Below are 16,101 nucleotides of genomic sequence, written 5' to 3' on the forward strand. Positions count from 1 at the left end.
CACATCACCCCAGCATCTCCACATCCCCCAACACCCACCATTCCCCCTACACCTCCCATTCCCTCATATCCCACCCATATCCCACCCACATCCCACCACATCCGACCTGCATCCCACCACATCCCACCACATCCCACCCGCATCTCACTCACATCATCCCAGCACTTCCATATCCCCCAACACCCACTATCCCTCTACACCTCCCATTCCCCCACATTCCACCCGCATTCCACCAGCATGAGTCAGAAGGTTTTTGCATGTTAGGAAAAAGCAGAGGCTCTAAAACCAACTGTCTTTCTCCTGGCCTTTCCCCCTCTTTCTTTCCATTGACCTTTGGTCACTGCCAACACAGGTCCACCAGGGAGGAAAAGGAGTCCTTGGAACTGGGCTACAATGAATAATAAAGGTGGCACAAATGTGTGTGTGGGGGGGTGCTGTCTTTAGAAAGACAGGGCCTGTTGGCCCAGCTTTGTGACTTCCTCACTCTAGATTAACATCCTCTTGAATTTGATTGGGTGATCACTGCAAGCAATTTGGAGTAAGGGCTCATGAAGCCCCAAGTCCAAAGACAAATGCACAGCAGTTGTTTATTAAATGTCTGATTTCCCTAATGACTGAGATTCAGAATTACCCTTTTAGCCAATTGTGATAGGCAACAGAATCTGTGTGTTAGATTTCTGTTTTCATACTTTCTGACTGAGCAATTTTACTTCTAGAAATTCACTCCAGGAAAATAATTAGAAGTAGGTCAAATATTTATTATGGAAAAAGATATGCACCACAGCATATGTTTATGTTTATATTTATATTTAACATACATATAACAAATATATTGTTATATTTATAACAAGGATCAGTGTTAACATGAATGTCTAGAAAGAGGGGATCACTTAAGACTATCCTGACATAACCACATCATTGGAATTTACACTAACTTGGAATCTTTTTCTATAACCTTTGAAGAATTTTAAAGTAAAAATAATCTCTTTAACGTGAAGTAATTTAAAAACCGAGAATTTGATACCATTAAATATGCATATGTAATATAAGTACATATGTAAAATGAAATTATAATTAGAAAAATATGCATAACAATAGTAGGTACTTCTGCACTAAATGCTATTATGAAGTTCTTTTGTTTCTATAGACTTTTCAGTGGTTCAACATGATTTTATTATAATTACATACACACACACACAAGTGTTTAAACAAAAGGAAATTCCCATGAGTATTATAGTAGTTACATTAAAATTACAATTTCCTCTAAAAGTCAAGTTCACTTAATTTCTGGTCTAGAGAAAAGGGAAAGGGAAAAATTTGAAAGAACAACGTGGGCTCTTTACCCTTCAGCCAGCAAATATCCCTGCGGGTAGTGATTGCTGTCTGCAGGTCCAGAGCAGGAACATGAGGCAAAGAGCTCAGTTCTCATCTCTCTATGGCCAGTTCTATCCCACACCAGTGGCGTCACAGACTGTACACCCCACCCCAGAATTATACCCATTCCCAATCCACTTTCTCTTAGCCACTACTCAGGCATTCCTGCTCTTGATGAGAAAGGAATGGAGCAGAGACCTACATGGGTCCTGAGAGTGGATTGGGGGCTTCTGGGTTGGGGAATCTTGAGGTCCTGGTGCCAAAAGCCTGTGGCTCGCAGACAGTGGGCTGCTGGCTGTGAGTGGAATGTTCCCACTCTGGGATCTCCTTGCCTCTTGAGGACGGACTTGGTGGGAAAGGGCCAGTGAACAATAGTCAGAGAGTAGGTGGGAATGGGCTTCTTGAAGCCACATTGAGTGCTTCCTATACCTTAGAAATAAGGGCACACTGCATGGTGTCAGCTCTGTTGGCTGCAACTTACAAAGTCCAAGTTTCTTTTGGTCATGTGACTCCCAGCAAGAGCAGTGTTATTCCAACCTCAACTACTCACTTTAACTCTCAATCACACACTCCATACTGTAAGATGTGTATGTTATAGAATGGCTACAAAGGGGTTAATTAAAGAGGCTACAAACTTGGGAGGGTGGGTTTATTGAAGGCAGCATCTAATTCAGATGCAGAGAGCCATTGCAGGTGGTTGGGTAAGTTATTACGAGCCCAATTAGAGAGCAGCTGGAGGTAGAGCCAAGCCAGGTTCAAAGCAAGTAGGGTCCAGGCAGGGGACTGACAGCAAATCCGGCAGTCCAAGGAGAGGACCAGCCAAGCAGTGGGGACTATGCTGAACTGGAGCTCTGGGGACAATCGAGTTCTCTGCCTGTCAGTTTCTTGAAGCACACACACTAGATGGCCAAATAACAGATTAGTGTGGCCCTCAATGGCAGCATCAGAGCCCTCGTTTTCAGTGACCCAGGTTAGTTCTTGGCTGGTCTAGTGTATTTGATGAGTCCTCAAACTTGATTTTTCTGATATGGTTTTAATACGTCATGTGCTCCCAATCTTCACCATCAGGCTTTTTGTTTTGCCTGAATAAGTTATCAGGCTGTGCCTCCTGGTTTGCTGTTAGGCAAGTGGGTGGTGTCTGCATGCACAAACAGGATGTAGTGGAGTCACTCAGGACAGGGCACAGTCTGAATGGACCCCCCACACACACACACACACACTACAGAGTAGTTTACATGGGATGATCTGATCTCTACAACTCCTTGTAAATGCAAATCACAACTCCTACCCAGGGGGAATAAGAAAGAGCTTATTCTGAGCCTAATATAAGTGTTCATGGTCTGAGAATACAGATTTGTCTTGTTCTGACAAATAAGTGACAGTAATAAGACATTAATAAGTCTGACAGTGATAAGAATTCTGTAGTCACATAAGAAAGAAAAAAGGAAGCAAGGAAAGAAGAAAGGAAGGAAGGAAGGAAGGAAGGAAGCAAGGAAGGAAGGAAGCAAGGAAGGAAGGAAGGAAGAAGAAAAAAGAGAAAGGAAATTATAGCCAGATGTGGTGTCATTTGCCTTTAACCTAGCACTTGAGAGGCAGAAGCAGGTGGCTCTCTGAGTTTAAGGCCTGGTCTACAGTGAGTTCAGGGACAGCCAGGATTCTGCAGAAAGACCCTGTCCTGGGAGAGGGAGGCAGGAAGAGAGAGAGAGGGAGGCAGGAAGAGAAAGAGAGAGAGAGAGAGAGAGAGAGAGAGAGAGAGAGAGAGAGAGATTAATTGGTTGCATTCACAAACTATATTGTGAGGGGCTTAGTAAAGAAACCACGAAAATGGCCACTCCATGATTGAGATGGGGGTTATTCTGAGCAAGTGAGAAAAATTATCCAGAGGCACCTGGGAGAGTCAAGAGCAGAGAGAAAAAGTGACAGGTTGGCCACAGCCAGGGCTAGGGAAGGGAGAACGCAGGGGCAAAGAAAAGTTATAGAGTGGAGATCCGAGGTGAGCAGGGTCAGGCTGATGCTTTGAATAGGGACTTGTGAATAGGGACTGCAGGAGCCCAGGGGTCAGTGGGCTTTGCCATGCAAGGACAGATATGTCAATGAAAAGCTATATGTCTCTTCTGCCAGAGACAAGGGAAATGACCCCTTTCACTGATTCCAGAGAAATGCTGGTTTTTATCTCTTCTCCAGAAATCTTTCTTCGGTCTGGCTTGAGCCAGGCCAAGACTGCCATTTCTGGACATATGCACTTCCTAACCATAGGGATACTGGCTTAGTTAGCAGGGACATTCTGCTATGGATCTTGGGGGCAGTGGAAGCTAGTGTACTTCTTAATACATTATAAAGTTTAACCTAGTAGTCAACAGGATGTCGGGTCAGACACAAAGGTGAGCAACAAACGACTATTATTAAGAAGACAAAAAGCCTAACATAATTTTGGCTCTGGCTCTGCAAAATTCCGACTGTCAACAAAGTTCTAAGCTATCACCCTGAGTCCAGGGCTGGACACACAGCAGCCTCGTAAGAGCTTTCCGCTCCCTTCTGCTACCCTACCCAGACCTCTCCTGCCTTCCCTAGCTGTCTCTTGCCTCTCCTCCCCTCTGCAGCCCTCTCTTGTCCTCTTCTTTCTCTACCCTTCTCTGCCCTCTTCAGCCCTCCCCTGCCCTCTCTTGCCATTGTCCTATATCCCAGTTCCCAGTCCAGGCTTTTCAAACAGGAAGTAGACATTCAATACTTGGCTAAGAACCATAATGCTTTACCAACCTTTGCCACAAAGACTAAAACATTTTTTTAATCTTCTTTAGGTTTGCACCAAGTTGTATGAGAAAGAAGAATTTCAGCCCTTGGATCCAACTCAGGAGCTTATATTTCCACCTGAACTGATGGTTTGTTCTCCTTCTGGTTCATTGGGTTTTATGATGCTTGTGAGAGAAGGGACACACCCACCAGCTCATCCTCAGTTGTGCCTTTGTCTATGCCTCTGGGTCACTTTGTATTATGCAGCCCTCCAGAGCATTCATTTATTTCGCACTTTGCCCATGGAAGGGCTCATCTTGTCCCTGATCTTTCTCAAAGTCTAAATTCAGGGCACATAGGTCTGGAACTCAACACCTGTGAGGATTCATAGAAAATTCAGGGGAAGACTAGGAGCAGACAAGAGCAGGTCTGAGCTGGCTGTTTCAGGAACCAACTACTCTGATACAAGGCACTTAGATGCTCCATTTACAGTTTCAAACCATTCCTCTAGGCATCCTTTGGACTCCTTTGCATTTGTTTCAAAAGCTTCTGAGAGCACAGCCTCAATGATCAATCCCCAAGCTAGAAACCCAGGACACAGAAAATACAAACCGCTCGTTCCCGAGGGCAGCTTCCAGCTTTGACAATGTCCCCCACGGGATGGTCTCCTATAGTGTGCTGCCTCAGCTGTAAGCCTAGACACCGTCACTCTGCACAGGTCTTCATGGCTTTTTTATTTTTCTTTATTTTTGTTTTTGTTTGATTGGGTTGGTTTCAGAGCCACTCACATCTTTAAAAATTGCTGACAACTTAAAGAGTTTTTGGTTATGTGGGTCATAGCTATTGATGCTCGTTCTGTGTGAAATTAAAGTGAAAAGTATTTTAATTATCCATTCATTTTTAAATATGTAACCAAAGAAAACTTTTAAAATAAAGATTTCTTTATTTTTATGTGAATGGATGTTTTGCCTAAATGTATGTCTGTACATCACATGTGTGCAGTACCCACAGAGGCCAGAAGAGGGCGTCTGGTCTTCTAGAACTGGAATTACAGATGATTATTAGCTGTCCTGGGGATGTGGGTGCTAGGAACCAAACCTAGGTCCTCCACAAAAGCGATAAGTGATCTTAACCACTGAACCATTCTTCTAGCACCAAGAGTAAGCCTTTTAGGATAAATAAAACATTACTCTTGAAAAACATTCTTTTTTCCACAAAGGAAAATCAGTAACAGTGGAGTAATATTGTTCTGGAATTTTGTATAACTTTTTAACCCTGGCTTAAGAGAAAGAAATTAGGTTTGCAGACAACTTCAAGCTGCAGACAGGTGTGAGACCACACACCATGGAGTATTTTAACATTCCACCATATACTCAAGAGATAATGTGTAAGAAGAAGGTAAGTCATCACCATTGTACTTCATTATAAAATAGTTTTGACTTTGGAACCCTGGAACCCTTAAAATGTGTTCTGGACGGACTTCCCAAAGGGCTTGCTTCACCCAATGAGAGCATATGAAACATTTAGCAATCAGAGTTTCCCTACATTCCCAAGACCTGTCCATCATTCTTCTGCCCACTCAACACATAGACACACAACTTAATGCAACATTTACAGTGATAAAGGAGATTTCATTTAACCAACCCGCCTTCAGTGACAGCTTGTTTCCAGCCTTTTGCCAGGATTTCTGGGTGACAGAATTATTCAGTGAGATGACCTATGAAAACACAGAAATTATTCCAAAAGATCTGCCCTGCGGATGCTCCCACAAAGAACAAGAGTGTTTCCATAAAATATCTTCGCAAGGATATCATCAAAGCTCACTTGAGACCAATGGAGTAGTTTGATTCCTGCAAAACCATTCCTGAGATACGGTTGCCTTGTTTAATATTAACTGGGAGAAAACTGTTGAAACCGGGCTTCTTCCAAATGCCACAACCTTAGTTTCAGAGGACCCCAGGCAGGGAACCTGGTGCCCTGGGGTCCATGTCTTCCTCCCATTAACCACCTGTGTCACTTTGACCAGGCCATATCTCTGATTTGGCCCTCATTCCACTCTTTTCTTTGGTAAAACTAAATGAGTAATTACGGTGTTTGCTCATTCCTTCCTGCACACTGTAAAATAATGCCAAATGTGATTTGACTTACTAGGATAGGATCAACTTTAGACAGAAAATACAAGCATGTTAAATGACTCCTGTATCCAATTGAAACAGCGGGCACAGAAAGTCCACTAGAGACAAGGGAAGGAAAGTAAAATTAAAAGTCTGCTTGACTGAGCATGAAATTATCCTCATGAATATTTATTTCCCACTCACTCATGTTAATGTGTTGCTACCTATCACAGCCATTTGTTTTAGAGAAATTGATGGAAGGAAAAACTAAAGAAAGTCTGAGAAAATCCCACCAGTAACTTCAAAGCTCAGTTTGCTAGGGAAACATAAACATCCGTGTAAGGTTGCTGGCTTTAACCAACTTGACTTGACATTCTTTGTTTTGACTGGGTTGATGGCAGGGGAATTTTTCTTTTTCTTTTTGCTATTCACTAAGACAGCCACTTTACCCCATATTTTAGTGACCACTGAGAGCCAAATGACATTCATATATCACCCTTAATTTTCACACACATCAAGCCAGGCATAGAGAGGGTCCAAAGTTTTCCTAAATTGATCTGGATACTTATTAGCCAAGCTGGGGTTAGAACGTGCGTCTCCCATCTCGTGGTGTATTCCTCATGCTTCTCTGTATAGTAACATCACGTAGCCCTCAGCCCACACGGGCTTAATTCTCTGTTGATATTCTATCATCATTGGTAGTTCAAGTCTACGGTCACGTCTTTGGTTGGGAATAAGGGTTGACATGAGACATCTCAGCCCTCGTCCTTGCATGTCAGAGTCTTGTTTGTTTATAAAGTTAAGACTTCGCTGAAATCTATTCCATTTTTAAGCTATGAGAGGAGAAACATATTCAAAGGAATTAATTTAATTAGGAAGACTTAACATTCTTTCTTTGTTCTGTTATCGACTGCTTCTGCCTGTCCGGTAGTAAGCTGTGAAGTCTATGCATGTTTTCTCACTGGCGTCACCACTGTCTGAATTTAAATATTGCAGAGGATGGCAGAGGATTCCCAAAATACAGTTCTGACCTTTCGTGGGGAAAGGACCACCTGGATTGCCCCAGGAACCCTAACTGACCTTCTGGAACTGAAAATGGAATACCCCAGCGCTCCACTCGTGATTGGCAACACCTGTCTCGGTGGGTAATGAGACCTGCTTCTTTCTCGCATTGGTGCCCAGATTACTGAAAGAAAGAGAAGCTGTAGCATTGGCTCACGGGGTTCATGAGAAGGCAGGTTCGCTGGTTACAGGGTGTCTTCCTTTGGCCTGGCTGATAGCCAGCTTGTCGCATGGCTGCCTTCCCTGGTCCACACTGTACTTTGGCCTTTCATCCCAACTATAGCATGTGATTAGATTTGGAGTGTAGGGGGTAAGGTTTTCATTTTCTTCCTGGCACCAATAAATAGTAAAACAGACCGTTTTCTTAATGAGAAAGTCCCAGCCTGAGTAAGGACCATGGAGAGAGGAGAGAGGCTTCCCTCCCCATGATTTCATTTCAGTGAGTTCTAGGTCCTAGTCTTACTTGCAAAATGAAATCTAGCAGGTGTATTCCTCCTCCTCCTCCTTTCCCTCCTCCTCCTTCTCCCCCTCCCCCTTCCCCTTCCCTCCTTCCTTCTCCTCCTCTTATTCCTCTTCCTCCTGCTCTTCCTCTTTCTCTTCCTTCTCCTCTTCCCCTTCCCCTCCCCTTCCTTGCCCTTCCTCTCTCCCTCCCCTCCCCTCCCCCTGCTCTTCCTTCTCCTCTTCCCCTTCTCTCCTCCTGCTCTTCCTTCTCTTCCCCTCCCCTCCCCTCCTCCTCCTTCTCCTCCCTCTCCTCCTCCCTCTCCCCCTCTTCCTTCTTCTCCTCTTCTTCTTCCTCCTCCTCTTCCTTCTCCCCTTTCCCCTTCCCCTCCCCGCCTCTATCCCTGATGGAACCTGAGCTATAAATCACCCGTGATAGGCAAGCGCTCTGCTAACTGAGCTATATCCTCAGCCCCCTTCACCTTTTAAAGTTTTGATATAGCGGCTTGGTGAGCAGCCTTCCTCCTGCACCACTGGGATGATAGGTGTGTGCCACCAGGACCAGCATACCTGTATTGTGATGATTCTTCTCTCTTTTAGGGCTTGATATGAAGTTCAAAGACGTTTCTTATCCAATTATCATCTCTCCTGCAAGGATCTTAGAATTATTTGTGGTGACTAATACAAAGGAAGGTATGTTCTCATTTATTCTAAGAAGGTCCATATGCTGCAAATGGCTGGAAAAAAAGCAAAGGTTGCTTGACACTAAGGAAATCACGATCGGCACTCCAATGCTGAACTGTGATTGATCCTTTGTAAAGAATTGGTCCTAAATTTGTCCTAAATTTAGAAAATCCTGAAAAAATTTGCACATCCTGTCTTGAGATTCAACTTTTTTTCTGCAGAGAACCGGGCCTCGAATAACGTTTATTGATTTGCTCAAACACTCACCCTGCTATGTCTAAGTTCCCCGCTCCTTGACCTTCCCTGTTGTCTTCATTCTGGCAGCTGAGAAAATGGCTACCCCAGACTCTATCGGGTAATTGCCCTCAGTTCTTTCTCCATGGCCACAGAACCAATTTCAGGGAATGCCTACAGTTCTCCAACAAGAAGCTCCATGTTCCTCCTGCACAATATAGTACTCAATTCTTTAGGTAAACGCTAGTCCATGAAAAGTACAAGTAGAATAAAACCATTTCCAAACATTTCATTTTTCAATTCATTTTCAAGTTATCACGTTTCTCCCATGAGCCAGGCACAGAGCTGTGAGCTAGCCAATAAGGTCTCCCAAGAAAGACATGGTTTCTTCCCTCAGTGTTAATAGCACAAGCAGCAGATGTGAGAGGAAGTCATCAGATGATGTAATGCTGTGTGTGCCATTAGTCAGTTATATTTTATCTTCGGCAGAATCTTCTTCCACAGCTATGAGATGCCTTCAAAATGGTGCTATTTTAGGATTATGACACTTTCAGTGCTTTTAAAACTTGAATTTAAAGTAATCTTGGAGTTCCTTTAAGGAAGGAATAATACAAAGGTAAATAAGAATTTGTTTGTGTAAAGCCAGATACAAAATTACAAGCGTCAGATTGAGAGTTGTATGTGTCCGTGTTCTTCTCAACACCTTGTGTATTTTCTATTAACAAATACATTTAATAAAGGGAAGGATTTATTTTTTTTAATGTTGGTTTTTTAGCCAGACTTGGTAGCTCATATCTGCCATCTCAGCATCTAAGAGACTGGGATTGGAGGGTTTCTATGAATTTGAGGCCAGCCTAGGCTATTCTATAGTGAGTTCCAGGACATCCTGAGGTGTAGAATGTCTCTGTCTCTCTGTCTCTGTTCTCTGTCTCTCTCTCTCTGTCTCTCTCTCTCTGTCTCTCTCTCTCTCACACACACACACACACACACACACTTGCTTGTCATCTTGTAGGAGCAGAAGAGCATGTGCTGTGCTGGAGGGGGGGACCCCTACCTGACTGACAGGTCCCGGCAAGCATCATCTTGGGGTAACTGGGAACCTGGGGACAATACACAGGCACACACACACTAGGTCTGTCATGGTTGCCATCCTCACCCTGGTTCCAGTACTGCTGAGTCACATCCCAGCCCTGTCTCTGACCACTCAATTCAGTCAGTCTTCATCTTGCCAACGAATGGATCCTCATGTAGTAAGCCTTCTTTCAACATCCAGCCTTCTTTCATCCACTGGATTGTAAATAGATCATTGATCTATAATTTCCAGTGGCCTGGATCTCTATTTGTTCAATGATAAAGCACAGCCAGAGGAAGGCAGGTCAAATAAGCTGATAGCCTGAGTTTACAGTGTGGGGTGAAAAGCCATGTGGGGTAGAGAGGCAGACAAGTAAACAGATCTCATCTCTCTGGGTGAATCTTTGGACTTGTGAGGTGGACTGTGTATTCTAAGTTAACTGACTGGACAAACAAATCAAAACCTTACTGAAAGGAATTCTGCCCAGAGATTCTGCCACACCCATTAACAAACACCAACTGTAGCAACCCTTCCTTTTTCAAGGGAGGCAAGCAAGCCATGTTAGGCAAGAGCCTGCTTACCTCAGATTCTCCTCTCCACAGCCCTTTTGCTTAACATGCCAAAAACTAGATCACGAGCTCCCCCTGCTGAATGAACATTGATAAATCAGAATCTAAAACATCTGTGTTCTTCCAAATGTAAGCAGTTAGAAATTCTAATTTTCTCTCTAGGAAGTCCATGACGGGGTGTAATGTACAAACCAGAGGTGTATTAGCTGAACATTTCTGGTCCTGACAAGATTTACTAAGCATGGCTGCTGGTAGGGCAGTACTTCACAAGGCCCAGAAGCATCACCAGGAGGTGCTTGCAAATCCCTCTGCCACATCTTCCTAGCACTTAGAGTAGCTGAAATCACACCGTTTATTATTTGTCTAATTTTCTCTTTCTCTACCGAATGCTTATTTAAGAGGAGACCTGGCCCTAGGATGATGAGCACAGTAGATGCACAGAAATAGTTATGTAGTGGATGAAGGAGGTCGAAATTTATTCATAGCGTCTTTTAGGGTAATGATCCAACTAGAGAATGATAGAATAGTAATCACGCAAAGACCCATGCAGGTTTACTAGTAAAGAATAAATGAGAACAGCAAGGCTGGGGAGATGGCTCAGTGGTTGAAACCCTTGTGGTCCACACAAGCCTGAGGACCAGAGTTTGGATTCCCAGAAACATGAGTAGGTGTATGAATGGCCTGCCTTTAATTCTAACTTTGGAAGGCAGCAAGAGAAGATCCCCAGAGCAAACTGGTTATCAGGACTATCCATATCAGCAAGCTCTGGGTTTGGTTGAGAGACTCTGCCTCAATAAATAAGGAGGAAAACTGATAGAAGACATTCCTAAAATCGTATATGTGCGCACATATGCTGGCACAGATGCAAACACACACACACACACACACACATACACATGCATACACATACACATATACTCACACACACATGAAAATGGGAGAAAAAAATAAATGTGAAGGCACATGTGGACAAGGGAATGGAATCCAAGTTCAACTTTTAAATGGAAAGGGTTTGAAATGAACCAAGGAAACAAGTGTTGTGCAAGTCATCAGAGATACAGTGGTCTGAAGCAGGTCTTCACACTGCCTCGCTGACCCTTAACATCAGCTGCTGAGGGGATACATCACACAAATGACATGGCAGATCACAGCTATGACCAGGGCACATGATGTTAGGGGGCAGGTAACAGGGCAGTCTGATGAAGCTAACAACTTGGGAAGGCAGACGTGAGAGCAGGTAGGTGGGAGGCAACGGATGGCAAAGGTGGGGGTTGCATATATAGAACACCAGGGAGGCAGAAAACAGCGCCTGATGCTGCGTCAGAGACCAGGAAGAAGGCAGCAGACAGCCCTCAGCCCTCAGTGAGGGAGTGAGCACTGGCTGTCCTGGTGTGTTTGGTTGCCTTTCAGGGATCAGGTATTATTTTTGCTCTCTCTTCTCCTTCACATGTATAAGGTGGTCTAATGAGCACGTGGAATCTTTCTCAGTGGGAAAGGCAGCGTCATAATCAACTCGATGTCTTTCCTCCCTTTCCCTCTCATTCCCCAGCTTACAGAATATTGACAAAGCTCTCCTCTCTCTCTCTCTCTCTCTCTCTCTCTCTCTCTCTCTCTCTCTCTCTCTCTCTCTCTCTCTCTCTCTCTCAGGGCTGACACTGGGCGCTGGCCTCAGCCTGACGCAGGTGAAGAACGTCTTGTCTGATGTGGTCTCCAGGCTCCCCATGGAGAAGACGCAGATGTACTGCGCTCTCCTGAAGCACTTGAGGACCCTGGCTGGACAGCAGATCAGGAATGTGGCTGTAGGTCCTTTGCGCCTTCCTCTGGGTAGGGACTCTTTAAGGAGGGAAGATAGCACTGATCACTACTTCTGTTTCTGGCTGTATCCATTTGTGTTTTCGACGTGGCTGAATGAGAGGTTCCCCACTTCTAGGTCCCTGTGGAGTAAGCCACTTAGATGACCAGGTTGGTGGGCAAGGATGATGTCTTCCTAATTCGTCAAGATGACTTGGATACTCCAAAGAGCCTCAGCAACTTCATCACCCCAAACACCTCTTGTCTGCTTCTCTGGCCCCACACTCATAGCCCCACCTCCCACCAATACTTGTACGCAATTTGTGTGGCTTCATTTAACCCTTATTTTTTTGTCTGCTGTCATGCAAGCTTCACATGCATAACTGTGGAATAATGTCCCCATCCATAAATCACAACTTGAGCTCTTTCCTAATAGAGATGGTTTTCACTGTGTTCCTACTTTTGTTTTGGAGAGGGTTTGTTGTTGTTGTTTTGCAAATAATTTAAAGGATAAGTAATTGCTGTGTTTCAGATCTTGAAACATTTCAGATTTTGCAAGAAAACTGGAGCCATGATGGCATGTTTTATTCTAATTGCTGAGTTATCCTGAAAAGAAACACTAGGTTCACCAGGCAGTGGTGGCACATGCCTTTAATCCCAGCACTTGGGAGGCAGAGGCAGGCAGATTTCTGAGTTTGAGGCCAGCCTGGTCTACAGAGTGAGTTCCAGGACAGCCAAGGCTACACAGAGAAACCCTGTCTCTAAAAGACAAAAAAAAAAAAAAAAAAAAAAAAAAAAAAAAAGGAAAGAAACACTAGGCTCAGTGTACTTAAGCACTCACAACAAAAGCCCCAAGATGCTTACTAATCTTTCCTTTAGTCCTTAGGTGGTCATATTATCAGTAGACTGCCGACCTCTGACCTCAACCCTATTTTGGGTGTAGGCAATTGCATCCTCAATGTTGCTTCAAAAGGTGAGTTACTGAGTTCCTTTCTAAGTTCAGGTGACAGTTTCCCAGACACGAAGCATAGAGACGTGGGGTGATGGGATCTGACTGTTTATACCATTAACCCAGTGCTGATGTATCATTTTGTTGCAGAAAGACCTAGAAGCATATGCATCAGGGAGACAGTAAGCAAATAGCATACTTACAAGAAAGTGAGAATTGTCAATAGATCCATCGCTACTTGATTTATTTTTCTTTTATCTGGTTGTGTTATGTATTTACACTAACTGCCACCTGATAGGATCTATAATCAGTAAGAGACAACTCTTTAGGAAGATCTGTAAGGGATTATCTAGAGTAGATCTGTAGCCGGGCGTGCCTTTGAGTGACTGCCTTGGTCAGGTTAATTGGAATGGAATGACCCACCCTGGTAGAGGGCCACACCATTCCTTGGGCTTGGGTTCTGTACTGCAGAAGGAGGAAAACTAGCCGAGCAGGTAAGCATTGCTCTCTATTGACTGTCTACAGATGCAAAGAGAGCAATAGTTCTAGCCGCCTGCTATCTTGTTTTCCCATTATGATGAACTGGACCTTTGAGCTGGGAGCCAAAATAACCCCTTTCCCCGCTAAGATGTTTCGTGTAGACGCTTTGTCACAGAGGCAGAGAATGTCGCCAAGACGCAGATCATCATCAAAAGCACTGCAGCTGACTCACGTTGCCAAGGCGGAAATGGTACACTGCAGCGTTTGTTCTCAGGGTGGCTCTGCCTGTTCTCTAACTGGTGCTGACTCACTTCATCTGTGCTTATATATTTAGGTTCTAAAGCAACCATTTACTTCCTTTAAAGCTAAACTCTAGTACTTTAAAGAAAAGAAAAAAGCAAACTTTTTTTTTTCTTAACTCTCACGTACCACAGGCACAGAACACTTTAGATTCCAGACATGCGCAGAGATCACATAGCAAGCAGTGCCCCCAGCAGACTCTAACTTAGGTTGGCTTGATTCTGACTCTGTACCGTACGTAGAGCATCATATGCCACATGCTGAGGAGTCAGATCACAAGTGTTGCCATTTCAGACCCCAGCCACGACTTGGGTCTCTGGAACGTCTGACCGAGGTCAGGGCCATGGACCTACCCTTTGTATTATTTTGCTACATTGGCTCCCTAAAACCCAGGCAAACCCTTGGCTGTGTTTGCCCATTTGCTATAGGGGATGTTGCAAAGGTTACTGATGAGCAGCAAGTGAAGCACACACAGGACAAAGCTTGTGGGAAAAGATTTAGTGCTTCTAGGTCCTCTCCAAGCTTGCCACCCTCTGGTCACCTCCATGTTGTCTGCCATCGGGACCCAACCTTTAGAGCCTCATGGTAGATGTGGTTGAGGATGCCACTGATGTTTGCTAAAGTATCAATCCTCTGATCACGTGTTTGGTTACCTTGGCAACCAGCTCCCATCCTGAGGCCATTCAAGTACCCACTAAGAGTCACTTCATTAATGAAAATGCTGCTTCTTTCATACAGGAAACCGCAGGGAATTTAGAAGCTGTGTCAAATACTCTTACCTCTCAGGAAATAACACAGGTCTAAGAGTTCCAAATCAGCAAACAGAATTGAAAACTAAACTCAAAAGCAAGACAGACTCCTTGTAGCTCTCCTGTTCACAAGGGCTCTAGAGATTAATGTCAGAGACTAGGGCAGAAGCCAAATATGTATTTCTTACTAGTTCATAATATTGCAGGTACTATGTGTATATGTGTGTGTGTGTGCATATTGTGTGCATGCGTGTGTGTGTGTGTGTATGTGTGTGTGTGTGTGTGTGTGTGTGTGTGTGTGTGTGTTGGATCAAACTCAGGGCTTTGAGTGTGTTAGGCAAACACTCTAAGATTGAGTTGGATCACCAAACCCCTCATGGATCCTGTTATGGAAAATTCTATAGCAGAAACCACAGGAGGGGATGATGTCAAGGGCTATTAAACAAATGATCATTTATGCTGACCTTGTCAAATAAACTTATTTTAAAAGGAAGTTCCAGCAGGACAGGACAGGGAAGTGGTCCCTGTGTGATAAGAGAAAGGACAATGAACATTCTTCCTAGTTTACAGCTTACACAAGAAAAATCAGTCTATTTTCACTCGACTATTGGTCAAAAAGTATAGTCGTTACTTTGACCCCATCCTTTCCATCAGTCTCACTCCTGAATGGCTATTACCTCTGAGCGCCTTCAGAGGACAAAGATTCACCCTCGCCTAGGCTCAGCAAGAAGACCTCCCCAAAGAGTTCTCAAAATGTCACAAGGAAACAGTTACTTTACCTTCCCTAGGTGCCTTTCTCTAGGAGCGCAATATTTATTTCTGGGTCTGTGTTTTTAGGACTTGGGTTTGAAATAGTGGCATGAATTTATGGCTGCTTTGTGTGTTGATGGTCCTGGCTGCTATCATCCAACATCCTCACAAGCAACATCCTATTGCTCTTCAGACCCGTGAGGTCCTTGTCTTCTCTCATTCATGTTTCCCACCCCCCCACACCCCCACACACATCGTCTGGCGCAGTGATCACTCACACACACTGATTCAGGTTGTTCTGCCTGCCCCATAAGTCATACACTGTAAGCAAGGCAGAGAGTTTCCCACACACTGGATGACCCTGCTGCTACAGGGAGAAGGCCGGCTTTGCCAGATGAGAGCCAGGTCACAGGGTGGTCAGGACATCACAGTAAATGGGCTATTTGCCCGTTTACTTTCCATTCAGGAACTTATTTTTAGAAGAAGAAGACTGCTGGATTCAGTAAGAGAGTAGCAATGGTCTAAGCCTTTGATAATGTGCTTTTCCCTTCACAGAAGGAACGCAGCAAATCCCTCTGAATGATCGTTTTCTCGCTGGAGTTCCAGATGCAGGCCTGAAGCCAGAGCAAGTGCTCATCTCTGTTTTCTTGCCACTCTCCAGTAAGGTATGAGGTCACTTGGTCTATAGTAGTCACTGGCATCTTTCTCTTTTTTTAATCCTGAATTAGCTTTGGCATAGAGAAGCATAGTATTTGTCACAAATAACTTTATGCATGCAGAGGTGCAAATACTATCAAGTGAGATG

The 16,101-nt window shown here is 44.2% G+C and overlaps 1 protein-coding gene across 3 annotated transcripts in view; it reads left to right on the forward strand.

Moving 5' to 3' along the window:
- Window positions 1-16,101, forward strand: part of LOC116088454 (aldehyde oxidase 3) — an 83,541-nt gene that overhangs the window by 15,318 nt on the left and 52,122 nt on the right. For all 3 annotated transcript variants that reach the window (XR_004117899.1, XM_031367553.1, XM_031367554.1), the window contains 6 exons: window positions 4,173-4,253; window positions 7,215-7,359; window positions 8,319-8,411; window positions 11,925-12,076; window positions 12,948-13,041; window positions 15,852-15,961. Coding sequence is in view for 2 of the 3 variants with exons in the window: in XM_031367553.1 (XP_031223413.1) it covers window positions 4,173-4,253; window positions 7,215-7,359; window positions 8,319-8,411; window positions 11,925-12,076; window positions 12,948-13,041; window positions 15,852-15,961 (675 nt within the window). In the remaining variant the exon portion in view is untranslated. The remainder of the gene's footprint in view (window positions 1-4,172; window positions 4,254-7,214; window positions 7,360-8,318; window positions 8,412-11,924; window positions 12,077-12,947; window positions 13,042-15,851; window positions 15,962-16,101) is intronic.

This window comes from Mastomys coucha, unplaced genomic scaffold (genome assembly GCF_008632895.1).
Source record: "Mastomys coucha isolate ucsf_1 unplaced genomic scaffold, UCSF_Mcou_1 pScaffold14, whole genome shotgun sequence".
Lineage (NCBI taxonomy): Eukaryota > Metazoa > Chordata > Mammalia > Rodentia > Muridae > Mastomys > Mastomys coucha.